At 28.0% G+C, this 14,620-nt stretch overlaps 1 protein-coding gene across 1 annotated transcript; it reads right to left on the reverse strand.

Moving 5' to 3' along the window:
* Positions 1 to 1,705: 1,705 nt before the first annotated feature.
* LOC114173125 (protein SODIUM POTASSIUM ROOT DEFECTIVE 2-like) lies at positions 1,706 to 3,875 on the reverse strand. The gene is made up of 3 exons (XM_028057357.2): positions 2,803 to 3,875; positions 2,408 to 2,483; positions 1,706 to 2,082 (listed from the first exon to the last, which is right to left on the reverse strand). The coding sequence occupies exons 1-3, from the start codon at positions 3,394 to 3,396 to the stop codon at positions 1,907 to 1,909; spliced, it is 846 nt and encodes a 281-aa protein (XP_027913158.1). The 5' UTR covers positions 3,397 to 3,875; the 3' UTR covers positions 1,706 to 1,906.
* Between the last annotated feature and the right edge of the window lie 10,745 nt (positions 3,876 to 14,620).

Here is a 14,620-nt window from a genome sequence, read left to right on the forward strand (position 1 = left end):
TCATTATTTAAAACATTTTATATAAGGCATAATAAATAAATTTATTAATTATTGTTATAATCTAAGTTTAAGAAAATTATTCATTTATATATCTTATAAAAGAATTTTGTAATTCAAAATTATTATTAACCATTGTATACACTATTTATATCTATAACTTAAAATTGAAATTTATTAAAGATCGCTGTACATATATTCATTTATTTAGTGGCAACAGTATAAAGAAGATTAATAATCATTGTTTTGTACAAATTCATATAATGTATTTGTTAGTGAAGGTGAATAGATATTACAAGGTAGCATACAATTTGCGAAACGCTTCTTCAATATCATATATAACTTTTGAAATTTAATTTAATTTTCTTTCTTCATTAATTATAAATATAGTTTTGTGTTACTTTTGTTTTGATATCGATGGCTAAGATGAAAAAACCGAAAAGTGGTATTAGTTTTGGTAAAATTATTTCAATATGATCATTTGTTAGGAATGAATTTTAGAATATTCATTTGCTATCTTTAATGTTGGAATAGTGACAGAAATTTACATGGGAAGCGATTATTAAAATTAAATTAGATTAAAATCAGTGTATGATAAAATGACGGTTCATGTTAAATTATATATGAAATACATAAGGATTATCGTTATCTAAAAATATATATAGCTTTTATAAATAAAGAATTGTTATAAAAAATTTATAATTAGATCTAACACTCACAAGTTAAGTAAAAAGGCTGTACAAACCAAATTCTACTATTTGTATAATTGGTCAAATAAAAATTAAATAAATTTTAAAAAAAATTTAACTCAATTTCATAAAATTAATTTATAATAAAAAAAATATATTATGAATTGAATTTATTTTTAATCATTATTAAACAACATACGATATTAAATATAAGATAAAATAAAAAAAATTGAACTAAATAAAAAAATAGAAAATTAAATTAGTAATTATTCCTTATATTTTTTTCTCAAAAATAAAATCCCAACTAAATCCCTTTCAGGTTTATTTTCCTAACTAACTCTGTTTCCCCAAAATTCGGTCATGGAGTGCCGAATTGAGGAATTTTGTTCCAGAACACGTAAATTGAAGTGAAAATTCTCAACATGAGCTACCAAGTGAAAACACATATTTCACCGCTAATGATTTTTTTTTTTCTGTTTCTCACACAACGTTGCTTTTGAGCTCGTTCAAAGCCAGCTCAACGAGTAAATATTCTGGATTTTGGCGTAAACAGGTAGAAACGCATTCAGCACAAACGCGGAAACAGGTATTGCTTCCTTTTTTTCTTCTTCACTTCGGTGAATATATGCTAAAAAAAAAGCCTTCCAATTGACTAAAACAACAGCCATTATAAAACACATCTATATAAAAGATGCATCCAAGGATCAAAAACCACTTGGGTGCTAAAATGTGGTTATAAAACTACAAACTTCAAGTTTTTGATTCAAGTGTTTTTATCTACACTTACACTATCCTTATTAAATTAGTGACATGATTTATTGTCAAGTTTTTTTCTCTCTCACAAAACAGCAATCATTCCTGTCATCACATTCGTTTATGAAAAAGACAAAGATTCTTGATAACCTGCGCATAACCCCATATTATATACTGGAAAAAGATACACAAATCATTTTATTTCTTTATGGATGCTGATGATTTCCCTAACACATTATTCTTTCATATTGCAGGTAAAAAACAAATGGCAGTAGAGTAAAATTTTTAACAGAAATTAGACCAATACAAAACTAAGGTTCCTTCCACATAAACTCTAATATCTCTTCAAAGCCAAAGTTACAGTACTTTCTAACATTTGTATTTACACTAATTAAATTACTACCCAGTTCGAACCTTGAAATTCTAACTGAAAAAAAGAAGCAGCAGCACAATAATGGCATTATGAATTAGATAAAATTTGTTTTCTTTGTTTCTGCATAACCGGATCCAACTACTGAAACAGGTTCTGGCCAAAATTGTGCATTCTTCACCTTTGATATGCTTGCCAATACGCTCAAAGGAGTCACATCACCAACCACTGTAACCTTCTTTGCCGCAAAGTCTATGTTGAAGGATGTTACTCCTGTCATGTAATTAACAATACAGGAAAACTAAAATCAAAAGACTCCATACACATGTCTTCTCAATTCAAGAAACAAAGTCCCTTTCATAATTAATCACAACTTTAATGAATTTATGCTAATTGTGTCAGAATAGATGGAGAAATCAAGTTTGATCATTAAAAACAAGGTTTTTAAGTCACTTTAGCCTCTGTACATTAATTTTCATCTGTAAGCCAAGGAACTTTAATTCTGAAACTTTATCTACTCTTACAAAAATGATGACAAAACATCTCGTGTTAAATTTATGGTTCGAAAGAGAAGATTTTACCAGAGTGATTTTCATACCTCGCATTCTGGAGAGATGTTTTCTCACCTTCCCTTCACAACCTTTGCAGTGCAGAGAAACCCTCAAAACTACAACCTGCAAGAAAAATCATTCAAATCACACCCCATTTGAAGTAGTTAAGATTCCTTGACACGAAACATGAGCACATAATTCAGATAGAAAAATCCTAGATAAGTGTTAAGCGTCATGTATGTATAAGTACTAGAATCACAAGGAAAAAACTAACTTTAAGGGTAGATTATGCTATTCTTCGACTGTGATTGAAGTTTGTGATTGACATAAATAAATTTTGTACTGAAACAATTATGCAGATGAGACTTCATTCTGATGGAAGAAGGTTCCAATTCAAACAACATCTAAGGAAGAGTATATAAGTTTTGTATAAAAATTGAACCTGGTCTGAGGAAGCAGATTTTGGAAGAGAGGAGCTAGAAGAGGGTTTATCATGATGAAGGACTTGAGCTTTCTCCTTGTCAACGTTAGTTAAAGCCAAAACAGGATCATAAAGTGATGATCCACCATGGAAGGAAGGCATGTCACTGAGCAAATATCTTGAGGAACCAGGAGGGGTGATCAAATCAGTAGGTGGCCTAGCCCAACTCCTTCTCAAAACACTATCAATGGGTTTTGAAGAGTAATTGTTTGTGATGTGTTCAGTCAATTTTTCCACACTACTTTTCTTCTTTTGATCAAGACCCTTTGTTGCATGTTTCTTTTTCTGGCCACTTGGCTTGGAAGTGGAGTTTTTCTTAGGCTTGGGGAGATGATCATGCAGAGGTTTGGAGTCGATGTGGGGCTTAGGAGAAGAACTGGGGACAATGAAGTCTCTGGAAGGTGTTCTTCTTGGATCTGTGATGATGGGGTTGTGGCGATCAATGGCTCTGCCACCAAATTGAGCAGTGTTGGAAATGGAAGAAGAGGGTTCATCCATGCTAAGACATATGGCTGTTGAGGCCTGTGATGCACAGAAGATGTCTATGCCTTTCATATCTCGATGATGAAGGGTAAGAGATTTTGGTTTAGAGAATGAATCTGCAGTGTAACAAAGGAAGAGATAGAGAAGAAGGTTTGAACCAGAAGGAAAGTTGGTACTCACTGCTTTTAATCTTCAATTTGGAGTGAGTGAGTGAAGTGAGGTAGGTTGAGATATAGAACAAAGAGAAAAGATGTAAATATTTTTAGTATCGTGTTTCTGATAATTCTCAAAAATTAATTATCTCATCTGCATATTTTATATAATACAGAAATAAGTGGTGCAAATTCTTCAAAACATTCCATATACTTATCTTATATCCTAATTGAGGCTTTGTCATTCTCTTAAAAGGGTAAAGATGCAGAGCGAAATCATCAAATTTATGGAAAGGCAGAGAAAACCAGAGTGATTTTTATGACATGCAACCAACATTACTGTTGCTTTAAAGAATGAAAATGACACAAAATAGGTACACTGAAATTGCCTTAACTCTTTGTTTGTTTTCATTATGCAGAAAAAAATAAAAAACTTTCAGTGCATCTATTTTTATACATATAAAAGTTTAATTTCAATGTATTCTCAATTCATCAGAAATCATTCTTGAAATAATTTTGAAAATGGTTATGATTCATTATTATGAGTGCATGTGGTGTTTATTTACCCAATTTATATATTCCAGGCATAGTACTTTTTGTGTCTTTTTGCACGGGTGTCTAAATGTTTGTGATTATGATTGCTCCCATAATAATACTACATGGTAATTATTTCTTGAAGTAATGATTTTGTGCAACAACATATGCATACATGGAGGTGCAGACATGTTTTGGAATGACGTGAAGTTGCAGCGACATGAATTTTCATTTTATGTGGTGGCTTGAATTGAATGGATAAGAAAAACGAGGCACAAATTACTAAAGCACAGTGAATTTGGGTAATTTTCTGTTGCAGTGTTGGCTTGTTGGGCATGGCCTACACTATTTACCTACCAACATGCAGTTGACAGAAGCACTTTATAGAACATTGAAAACTTAGTCAGAGGAAACAGCACAACCATTAAGTACATTCAGATAGCAATTTGTGTTTATTGAAGAAATAATAATGCTATCTGTGAGACACAAAAACACACCAAATCAAACAATTTTAGGGTTGATGATAAGCATGAACATTTGATGCTGGGACACAGAAACTGTGCAACTTGAACACAATGCGAAGAGGAAAATCAAAAACATAACACATTATAAGATTCTAATGGAACAAATTCTGCCAGTTAGTAAACCATTTCGAATTTTGCTTTCTTGTGGATGGATGCGACGCAAAGTCGCTTTTTTTTTTCTCTTTTATCAACTGGAAAAAAAATGAACGAAATTCCCTTCACATATTCATGGAATCGGATGCTTCTGTGGCTCTCTTCCTCTTCTTTTTTCCTTCTAACTTTATTATCTTCTTCCCCCATTTTTGAACGATAGCCAATGTTCTGCACCCACTATTCAAAATTCTCTCTTTCTTTTTCCCCCTTTATTCTGTTTTCTCTTCGATTCCAATCCTCAAAGGCTTTAGAGATAGAGCAGAGCTTTTGTTATGTGTCACAAGGGGTGGAGGCAAAACTCTTATAATAGAATTTAGATCTAATTAATCGGATCATGTGTGGACGTGTTAATTTAGATTCAGATTTTATAAGAAATTTCAAACGAATCTCAACCTTTAAAAAAAATGTTTTATTTAAGTCGTTGAAAAAAATAATAACGTTATTTGTTATTTATTAGTCATTATGTCTGGTATGAAATCTGACATTATTAGTGTTGCGTGATAAGATAATGTCACGTGTCAATATCATTATCAATGGTTATTATCTTCATTTAATATAGTCCTCCTATATGTATATTTATTCTAACTTAATCTTCACCTATTACTTTTTTATTCAATTTAGTCCTTTTTTTTTTAAATAAAACAATATTGTCTCTTTCTTAAATTTGAGACAAAAGTTATTATTTATACAAATGTTATACTGATTTCTTTTTATTGAAAATGACGTTTTAATATATTACATTTTTCTTAATCGTTAACTCATGTTTTGTTAATCATGATTTTTACCACTTAATTTTGTAAGTCATGTTTTAATATATTACAATTTTCTTAATTATTAACTCATGTTTTTGTTAATCATGACTATTACCACTAAATTTTAATATAAATATCAGTACTTAATTTTGTAAGATACGTTTTAACGTATACATTTTTTTTTCTTGATTATTAACCCATGTTTTGTTTATCGTGAATCTTACCACTAAATTTTAATATAAATATGAGTACTTAATTTTGTAAGTCATTTTCAATAAAAAAGTATCAATATAACATGTATATAAATAATACATTTGGTTCAAATTTAAGAAAGAAACAACATTGCTTTATTTTGAAAAAAAAAATATATTGAATGAGACTAAATTGAAACATTAATACATATATGATGACTAATTAAAACCAAAATGATGTCATGTGCAATGATACTAACACGTGGTATTGTCTTTCTACGTAAGACTACAATGCCACATGTCATACCAAACCAAAGATATAACATGTGACATTTTTTTTTTCAAAAATAAAATTAAAATATTAAAAAAGTTATAAAAAGACATATATTAACATGTGACACGTCATTAACTTCATTAGTTTTTTTATTTTAAAAAATATCGTATTGAAACATTTTTTGAAAATTGGGACACAATATTAACATTTTTAAAGGTGAAAACTAAATTAACACATTTACACCTGAGTGAGATAAATTTAACCTAGATATTTCCTTCAATTTGAATCAAGTATAAAATGACAAATTAGAAAACAATTCATTATAATAACATAGATTATTCAAAAACTTAATGTATATATACAAGAGAATAAATAAGAATTATCTACAAATTTATAAATTTCTAATTCAAAATTCAATTAATTTCTTTTATTTGTATAAAAAAATTATATTTTTTAGTTGAGTAATTATCATTTATTTTTTTAATTATGTGACTTGATTATTAGTGTTAATAAATATAAAGTTTTGTGGTTAATATTAAATAATATTGTAATTAATATAAAATAATTATTATTTTTAATACTTTAATATTAATTTATATTGGTCACGATATCTCACGTACTTCTCAATCTATAAAGACAAAAAAAAAATATAATCCAGACTAGATAACATTCAGATTATTTAATTAAAAAAATAAACAAAAAATATTTAATTAAAATATTTACAAATTTATAAGAAAGTTGAAACTTAATCACCTTTCTCTTTTATTAGTTAAATAATTTGATTACAGCTGGAATCACAATTTAGTAAATTAGCAATTCATTCGTTAAAATAATAAAAAACATATGCACCAAAATGACAATAAAAAATTATGCTATCAATATACATTCCTTTAAAAAAATGGTTCATGGTCTAATATACAACTTTAGAAAATTACTCATACGTACTTATAATATTGATTAACATCTTAATATAGAATACAATTTATAAATTCATAAGATATATGATGTGATAAAAAAAACTAATGTTTAATAGATGTCCATAAATTAAAATAAAGATATAAATATTATTGTCTTAAAACTTTATATAAAGAGAAAAGACCGAATGAAAAAAAAAAACATGTAATTTAATTAAATAGAATAATACATGTTATAAAGTTTTAGAAATTTCATAAAATAAGAAGAATTTAAAATATATAAATAAAAACTTTATTTTAATATTTAATTTTATGAAATTGAGTTAGTTTTAAAATATACTATCAAAATCATAAATGTGGAACTATCTTAGGTTCATCATGTCATTTATTAATATATAAAATATTTCAAGTCATATTAATAACATATTAAACGATTTACATAAAAAAATTATTTTCGTGCACACTATTTTTTTCTCTAGTAATTATCAAAGATCTATTATTTTATATTTATATAATGATATCAGATAATAAATCTTATATGATAACAAATATATTACTTTAAAAACAAACATTCCAACACATGATAATCCTCGGTACTAATAATGAATTTAAAATAAATATTTAAAATATGTAATACAAACTCTTACGGATAAAATAAAAAAATGTTATATAAAAATTATTAAAGTTCATTGAAATATTGCCTCCACAATGGTCCAAAACAAGTTGGGGGCTTCTCCCTACACCTCCAAGAATCTCGTCTGTACCCCCAAAACCAATTTTATTCCCATAATTGCACATGATTAAATATAAATTTACTGTGTGTTTTTTACCCCATACCCCTGCACCCCCAAACCCTGACGCTGCACCCCTAATAAAACTCCAAGAACGCATACCCCTGCACCACTGCACCCCCAAAACAAACCCTTAGGAGTGCACTTCCAGAATGGTGAAACGGAACACACTTGCTTTGCTTTTTTTTTTTCAATTGTTTGTGAAACGGCTTTTGTAAGCCGTGTGGGAAGTGCGAAACGGAATACACATTCCGTTTGGGCTTTTTTTTTTGAATTGTTTGTGAAACGGCTTTTGTAAGCCGTGTGGGAAGGGAGAAACGGAATACACATTCCGTTTGGCATTTTGTTTTTTTTAAATTTAACTGAAACGGCTTTTGTAAGCCGTGTGGGGAGTGTATGAAACGGAATACACATTCCGTTTCATTTTTTTTTTCAATTTTATTGAAACGGCTTTTGAATGCCGTGTGGAGTAAACAATGCCTCAAAAACCCATTCCCCACGTGCTTAAGAAGTAAAGGATGGTTCTAAGAAATTGTCCCAACAAAAATGGCAGAAAAAACGTCACCATGGTGATTCTTGGTAAACCGTAAAGTAAAAAATGGAATGAAATTCATATGATTGGAGCAAATGCATACGTAGGGAAGTGAGCCAAAATACAAAAGCTAATATTTAGGATAAATTTAAAAAAGTTTTAAAAGATCAACAAATAGCAATATAGTGTGTTCCACTCCATTTTTTTTTTAGTTTCATCCATCTGTAATTTTTGCGTTAATTTAAAAATATTCTGAAAATGAGAATTTAAACCTTGGAGCAAAATTTACGCACATTAAGCACTGTTTTTTTTATTAAAAAAATAGTATATAGGTAAGTATATACAACGGAATACGCATTCCGTTTTTTGTTTTTTTTGTTTTTAATTTTGGTGAAACGGATTCTGTATTTCGTTTCTAAAAAAATTTGCAAATTTTTTTATGAAACGGAATACAGAATCCGTTTCATATAGTTTTGAAACGGATTCTGTATTCCGTTTCCTATAAATTATGAATTCCAAACGATCCCTTCAAACAAATTCCATTTACAAACTTATGGGTATGGGTATGAAGGCTAACCTGGATTGATTGATGGAAATACCACTGGAGAGAAGGACTGAAGAAGCAATGAATGGATGATGGAGAACAGACGGAGTACAAGGAACATATAGTAACGTTTTGGGGGTGCAGGGACGTTGACGCAGTAAATGAAATTTACTGCGTCCGTACCAACTTTCACCCATTCTCACAGGATATTAAATAAGGACAGAAACGTAAATTTTGGGGGTACATGAGATTTCTTGGAGGTGCAGGGAGAAGGCGCCAAACAAGTTTAGACAACAGCGTGAGAATCGCCCCCACAATGGATCGTGGCCCATTGGCCCATTTATACTTATGAATGACCAAGATATGTGGGAATTGTGCTGTAGGGATCACCAAATAAATCTCCTCTTAAATATCTTTCTATCCTTCTTCTAAATGTTAAATATTTAAGAATTATTTATTTATTATTTTAAATTTTGAAATAATATTAATTATTTTTCAATTACTCCCTTATTTTCAACTAGTTTTAATTAATATGTACCTATATATTTACTATAATGTAGAAAGGAAAAGATAAAATAAAAAATTTCATTATCATGTTAATATCAATATAATTTAAGATATTTCATTTTTACTCTTTTTTTAAAATGAGTTATAATTAGTGCACAATGATTATTTTGACCCAGCTTTACCATTCAACACCCTGGCTAGTTCAGATTAATTCACACTCTAATTTACAATAAATAAATAGTCTTTTAGAGATTTAGTTGAATAACTATTATATTGGTAAATTCATGAATGGTTATCAAATGTGCATTTGGAGTAGGGAATTCATTAAAGATAAAAGTGGTAGTTTATTTAAAATAGATTAATGTTAAAAAATCATAGATATTCCACACTAATGATATAATATATAGAAATATATTTTCGGATAAATATTTCTCAACTGTATTCTTATTGGTTTTATTTGTTTTTATTTAATTTTATGTAAAAAATAATAGTCACGATGATTTTTAAATTTTTGATATAATAGCTACGAATCTTAAAAATTTATTTATATTTCACGATAAGATATAAGTACACTTAATAAAAAATAAACAGGAAAGAGTATATTTGTTTAGAAAACATTTAATATAAATATAAATTTTAAATATCCTACAAAAAGTAAAAAGAAAAAAAAACTTTAAAAAATGATAATTAGAAAATGAGTGGTGTATTAATTTCTTGAATGTGTAAAGAGTCAGCATTCATTGCATGCTTGAACATAATGTTTTCCCTAAAATCTGGAGTGATGTGTCTTTCAAATTTTGATTGAATTCACCAATGCCCATTAACTGTTACGTGTCCCTTTATTCCAAGACACTTTCTCTTAATTGTTGCATTGATTTTCCCTTAAAATATTCTTAATTAACAATACTTTCCATCATAAAATTACAGATACTATAAATTTGTACATAGACTTTTTCTTTCTAATTAGAAAAGTTTCGCACATATTGCATAAACGTCATTCGCTTTCCCAACACTGATACTTCTTAATAAAGCCGTGTCCGACTCGACTCGACCCACCACGAGTTAATGATTTAGTGAGTCAATTCAACCCAGTTCACTTTTTAGCAAGATAAACAAATTCGAATCCGACCCGGCTCACCACAGGTTGGCGGATTAAACAGGTTGGCTCACAGGTTCACTTAATTAAAAAACATATATTTTTTTTTCCGGTCAAAACTAAATTGTAATTCTAATTAAAATCTAAATAAACTTTAATACAATCAAAATACAAACTAAAATATAAAAAATACAAATTATTTATGTGTTGGATAAAAAAACAACTTAACATGACCCAATTTAACAAAAATAAATAAAAACACTTGTGTGACCCTTTTACTTGCACCAACCCGGTTCACCACGAGTTCAACCCGGATGAGTCGGGTTCTAAATGAGCCGAGTCAAAAATCAACCCGTATTGAAATTTGTAAAAGAATTTCAATCCAACCCGACCCAAACCTGTGGTGAGCCAGGTTGGCTCGTTGGTTCCAACCCATTTTGACAGCTCTACTTCTTAAACTTAAAACAATTAAGCGAAAAATTAGTTAATTTAAAAAAAAATATTTTTATTAAGATGCGTAAAAATATGACTTTTTTTCTTATAAATATTTAATGTATCTTTAGGTGTTTCGAAATTTTTAAGCCATATTGCCACTTGGGGGAGTATATTAGCAACATATGGCATATCAATGTGTGCATGCATCACATGTGTGGTTGTCAACACAATTTATAGAAACACACTTCCAAATAACTTTAACTTATTCATCTTTGTACGCAAACAACGTGGTTCACATTCCAACTTCAAAATATTTTTAATTAATTAAATTTTTTATGTAAATTAATTCACAATTTGTGAAGCTTATGTTTTCCAATGTGGTCATTTTCAGTATACGTGCATGCACAATAGCGTATTTGGCGCATGAAATCATCTTTGACAAAAAATATTAATATGCTATTTCTTTTTTTCAACTTTTACTTACCACACCCGTCTCATTTATTTCCCCTTCCACCTTCTGTTCCCTCTATCACTTTATTTTCCATATTGAACGAGGCACATGAAATACCAGTATATGAAATATGTAAAGTTTAATTTAAAATTCCATGCCTTCACTGTGGGTTAACTAAATAAATGTATACCTTTTTGGGAAAAAAATTAAAAGCGTTAAGGTTTAATTACATTTTTGTGATTTCGTAATGTTCACAATTCAAAATTCTCACGTGATTTACATTAAACTTTCCGACATACATTTTCTCATTCGTTAATTTTTTCACGAGGGGTGACGTGTTACAATAGATTAAGAAAAGTGAAAATTTTCTACTGTTGTTTGAAGTTTCATATTAATTAGAGATAAAGTCAATTAACAAAATATAAAATTAATTTATAATATATAAATTAGTGTAATTTTCATTTTCCAAACTGATTTTATAGGGTTAAGTTAGATTTAATATCCGCTTTTAATGATTGTTTCATTCTTTGGATCTCTTTTTTCGTAACTAGTTTTCGTTAACTTAGAAAGTACATGAATTAATAAAATATACAAACAAAAAAATAGTATTAATATTGTTGTGAAATAAATTAATATTAATACTGAAATAAAATACTTAGTTAAAGCAAAAGGATTGACTTGATTTGATATGAAAGGAAATGTTACAAATAAAAAAATATGAGAAAAATGTGAACATGTATGGCTTAAGTTGTATAAATATACGTCTACATCACGTAGGTTATTTATTTTCAAAGTTATAGACAATTGATATGATGTGATTTTGTTGGGTCGGTCATCTCTAGAAAATTGGAGGACCTTTCATTTGCATTTGCTTGACTGCAAAAACATTTGAGGTTAGGGTTATGGCATGCGTGAATACCTCTAGATTAATTACACACTCTCATCTAATTGGTTACTTTGCAATACAATAATCAAACCACATGAGAGAGAGTGAAAGTTGCTAAAATTTGATTGAGTTTTAAGTCTATGTAAGTCTTTGATGGAAGTTTCTATTATGTGTTTAGGAGTGTTTTTCCTATTCCATCACTTTATTATATTCCCATACACCAAATTCCAATCACCATATATATTTTTTAAGGGACCTTTTTTTCTTTGATTGATCAAGAATTTTTTTCATCTTTCTGGTTAATTTTACCAGTTTTGAAATCAAATTAAAAGTACAATGTTTGAAATTTCATTTTCTTATCTTTCTTTTGGACAATATAAGAAAATGAGAAAATATGGTTAAAATTTTCGTATCGACTAAAAAGTAAAGTGAAATTATATTATATAAAATAAGTGTAAATTTTATCTTATTAATTAATTTTGTGAGATCGAGTTAGAATTAAATTTATTTCTTATAATAATGTTAAAGTTATTCAAAATTTAATCCAATAAAATTTGTTGTTTATTTAATCTATCGTTTTATTTTTTATTAAGTTGTTATTTGACCATTTATTAATATCTAGTTGTATATCTCAATGTAAATAATATATGTTATAGATATGTGCAAAATTTTCCTCTGAATATTATAAAAAAAATGAAAACAATCAGAATGAAAATAATATTGTTTAATGAGTTGAAATATAATGGAAATGAAGGAAAATAAAATTTCTTTTATTTGCTATTAATTTTTTTTGTTGTTTTGAAAACTACATTTTAATTAGTCATTAATATCATAGTATAAAAAAAATACTTATGATTAATTACGGATGTTCATGGTCGATTATAGGTGTTCTATGATGGATTACGAATACAAACACTCATTTGAAAAAGGTAATTGAAAGAAGGATATTTGAAAATCTGTGTACTGCAATGTTTAGAGCCTATTGAGAAGTGGTTTAAGAGTTGTTTTAGAAATTTGAAGAAACTTATTATGACAGTGTTAAAATTGTTTAAACAAAATTTTGATTGTTTTTCAAAACAATTTTAAAATATCAACCTTAAAGATAATGATATATTATTTTGCTCATTCCAATAATATTTTTTCGTATACAAGATTATCAAATTTAAATTAAAAAATTATAAATTATAAATTGTTTTAAATCATTTTTTAATTTTTTTCATTAAAGTAAAAGTAAATACAAATTACATTATAATAATATAATATTCTGGACATTACAAATTACGTTATATCTCATTGGTTAATTATTCAACTTCAAATAGTTCTCACACGCTTCATTTATTTTCATATTGTGTGACAAAATTTAAAAATAAGACTGAGACTTTGTTTTTTCGCATCTCATTAATATTGAGTTTACTTTGTATATCCAAAATAATAAAGAAGGTCAAGTCAAATTACTTGGTTCAAATATTACTTTGACCTACCAAATCTCCCTCTGTGGGGCCTGTAAAAACAAATTAAGATTAGAAAATTATGGGCACGCGTGTTTTATTCTTAATGACACTATATTTGGGCAAGAAAATTCTCCAAATGCTTTTGGTATATATAAAAATAATATTTTATTTAGAAAGACGAGTTAAAAATCATTTAAATTATGAAAAATTAGAATAATTTATTATTAGTTTACATATTTTGAAATTATTATAATTTAATCAAGCTATGTATGTGTCTTTATGTTTGGAGATAAAAAAAAAGGAGCGATGATAAATAAAATTTAAAAGTGTGATGATTATAAAGTTTTAATTATAGTGGTGGAAAGTTTACGTCATGTGAGTGTGGCGCGTGTAATTGGTGAGAAGTCATTTTTGAAAGGACATGGCACTTAATCCTCATCGAAAGTTCTCGGTTTGTTCACCCCAACAAGGCAACCACAGTAACCATTTCCTCTAATTTTTGTGAAGACCGAAGAGTATTCTCTTTTATAAGGCGTTGTTAATTCTAACCATTTCAATTATTATTTCACCTTCATCAAACTATCACCATCAACATACATTTGTTTCCATATGAAGGATAAAATATCAAACAAGTTATTTTAGATATTGATAATAAATTTCAATGAATACAAAATTTAATGTTTACCTTATAAGAATGTTAAAAATGAGTTTTAAAACACAAAATCAATTTGTGAGGTCAGATTTGTACTTCAATATTATAAAATTGTCTTATCTTTAGTTAATGAACAAAATAATATTATGTTATCATGAACAATTGAGTTTTTTGTTTTAGAAAAGAATATTTCACTATTATATAATTATTTGCTCTTCACAAAGGGAAGGCCAAAATGATTCCACTTTATCATATATTTGTTATTAAAGTGTGATATTCAAATATATTATGGTGAGACATAATTTAATGTATATCGTTAAATACCCCACTTTGTACTCTGTTTCCTCGGTACGCACGAATGCAAAGGCTTGAAATAATGTTGGAGATTGGAGCAGTTGGCAATGAAATTGATATGTAAATAGTGACGGTCAAATACCATATATCTCAAAAAGACAAA

The sequence above is a fragment of the Vigna unguiculata genome, chromosome 1 (assembly GCF_037176805.1).
Source record: "Vigna unguiculata cultivar grain cowpea cultivar isolate G323 ecotype 2 chromosome 1, ASM3717680v1, whole genome shotgun sequence".
Lineage (NCBI taxonomy): Eukaryota > Viridiplantae > Streptophyta > Magnoliopsida > Fabales > Fabaceae > Vigna > Vigna unguiculata.

Bases quoted from the DNA above. Each gene is read 5' to 3' on its own strand.
- LOC114173125 (XM_028057357.2), bottom strand. From the start codon at position 3,396: ATGAAAGGCATAGACATCTTCTGTGCATCACAGGCCTCAACAGCCATA. The intron at 2,484-2,802 runs GTTCAATTTTTA...TTTTTCTTGCAG, and splicing joins AATCTGCTTCCTCAGACCAG to GTTGTAGTTTTGAGGGTTTC. The intron at 2,083-2,407 runs GTATGAAAATCA...ATTACATGACAG, and splicing joins ACATCTCTCCAGAATGCGAG to GAGTAACATCCTTCAACATA.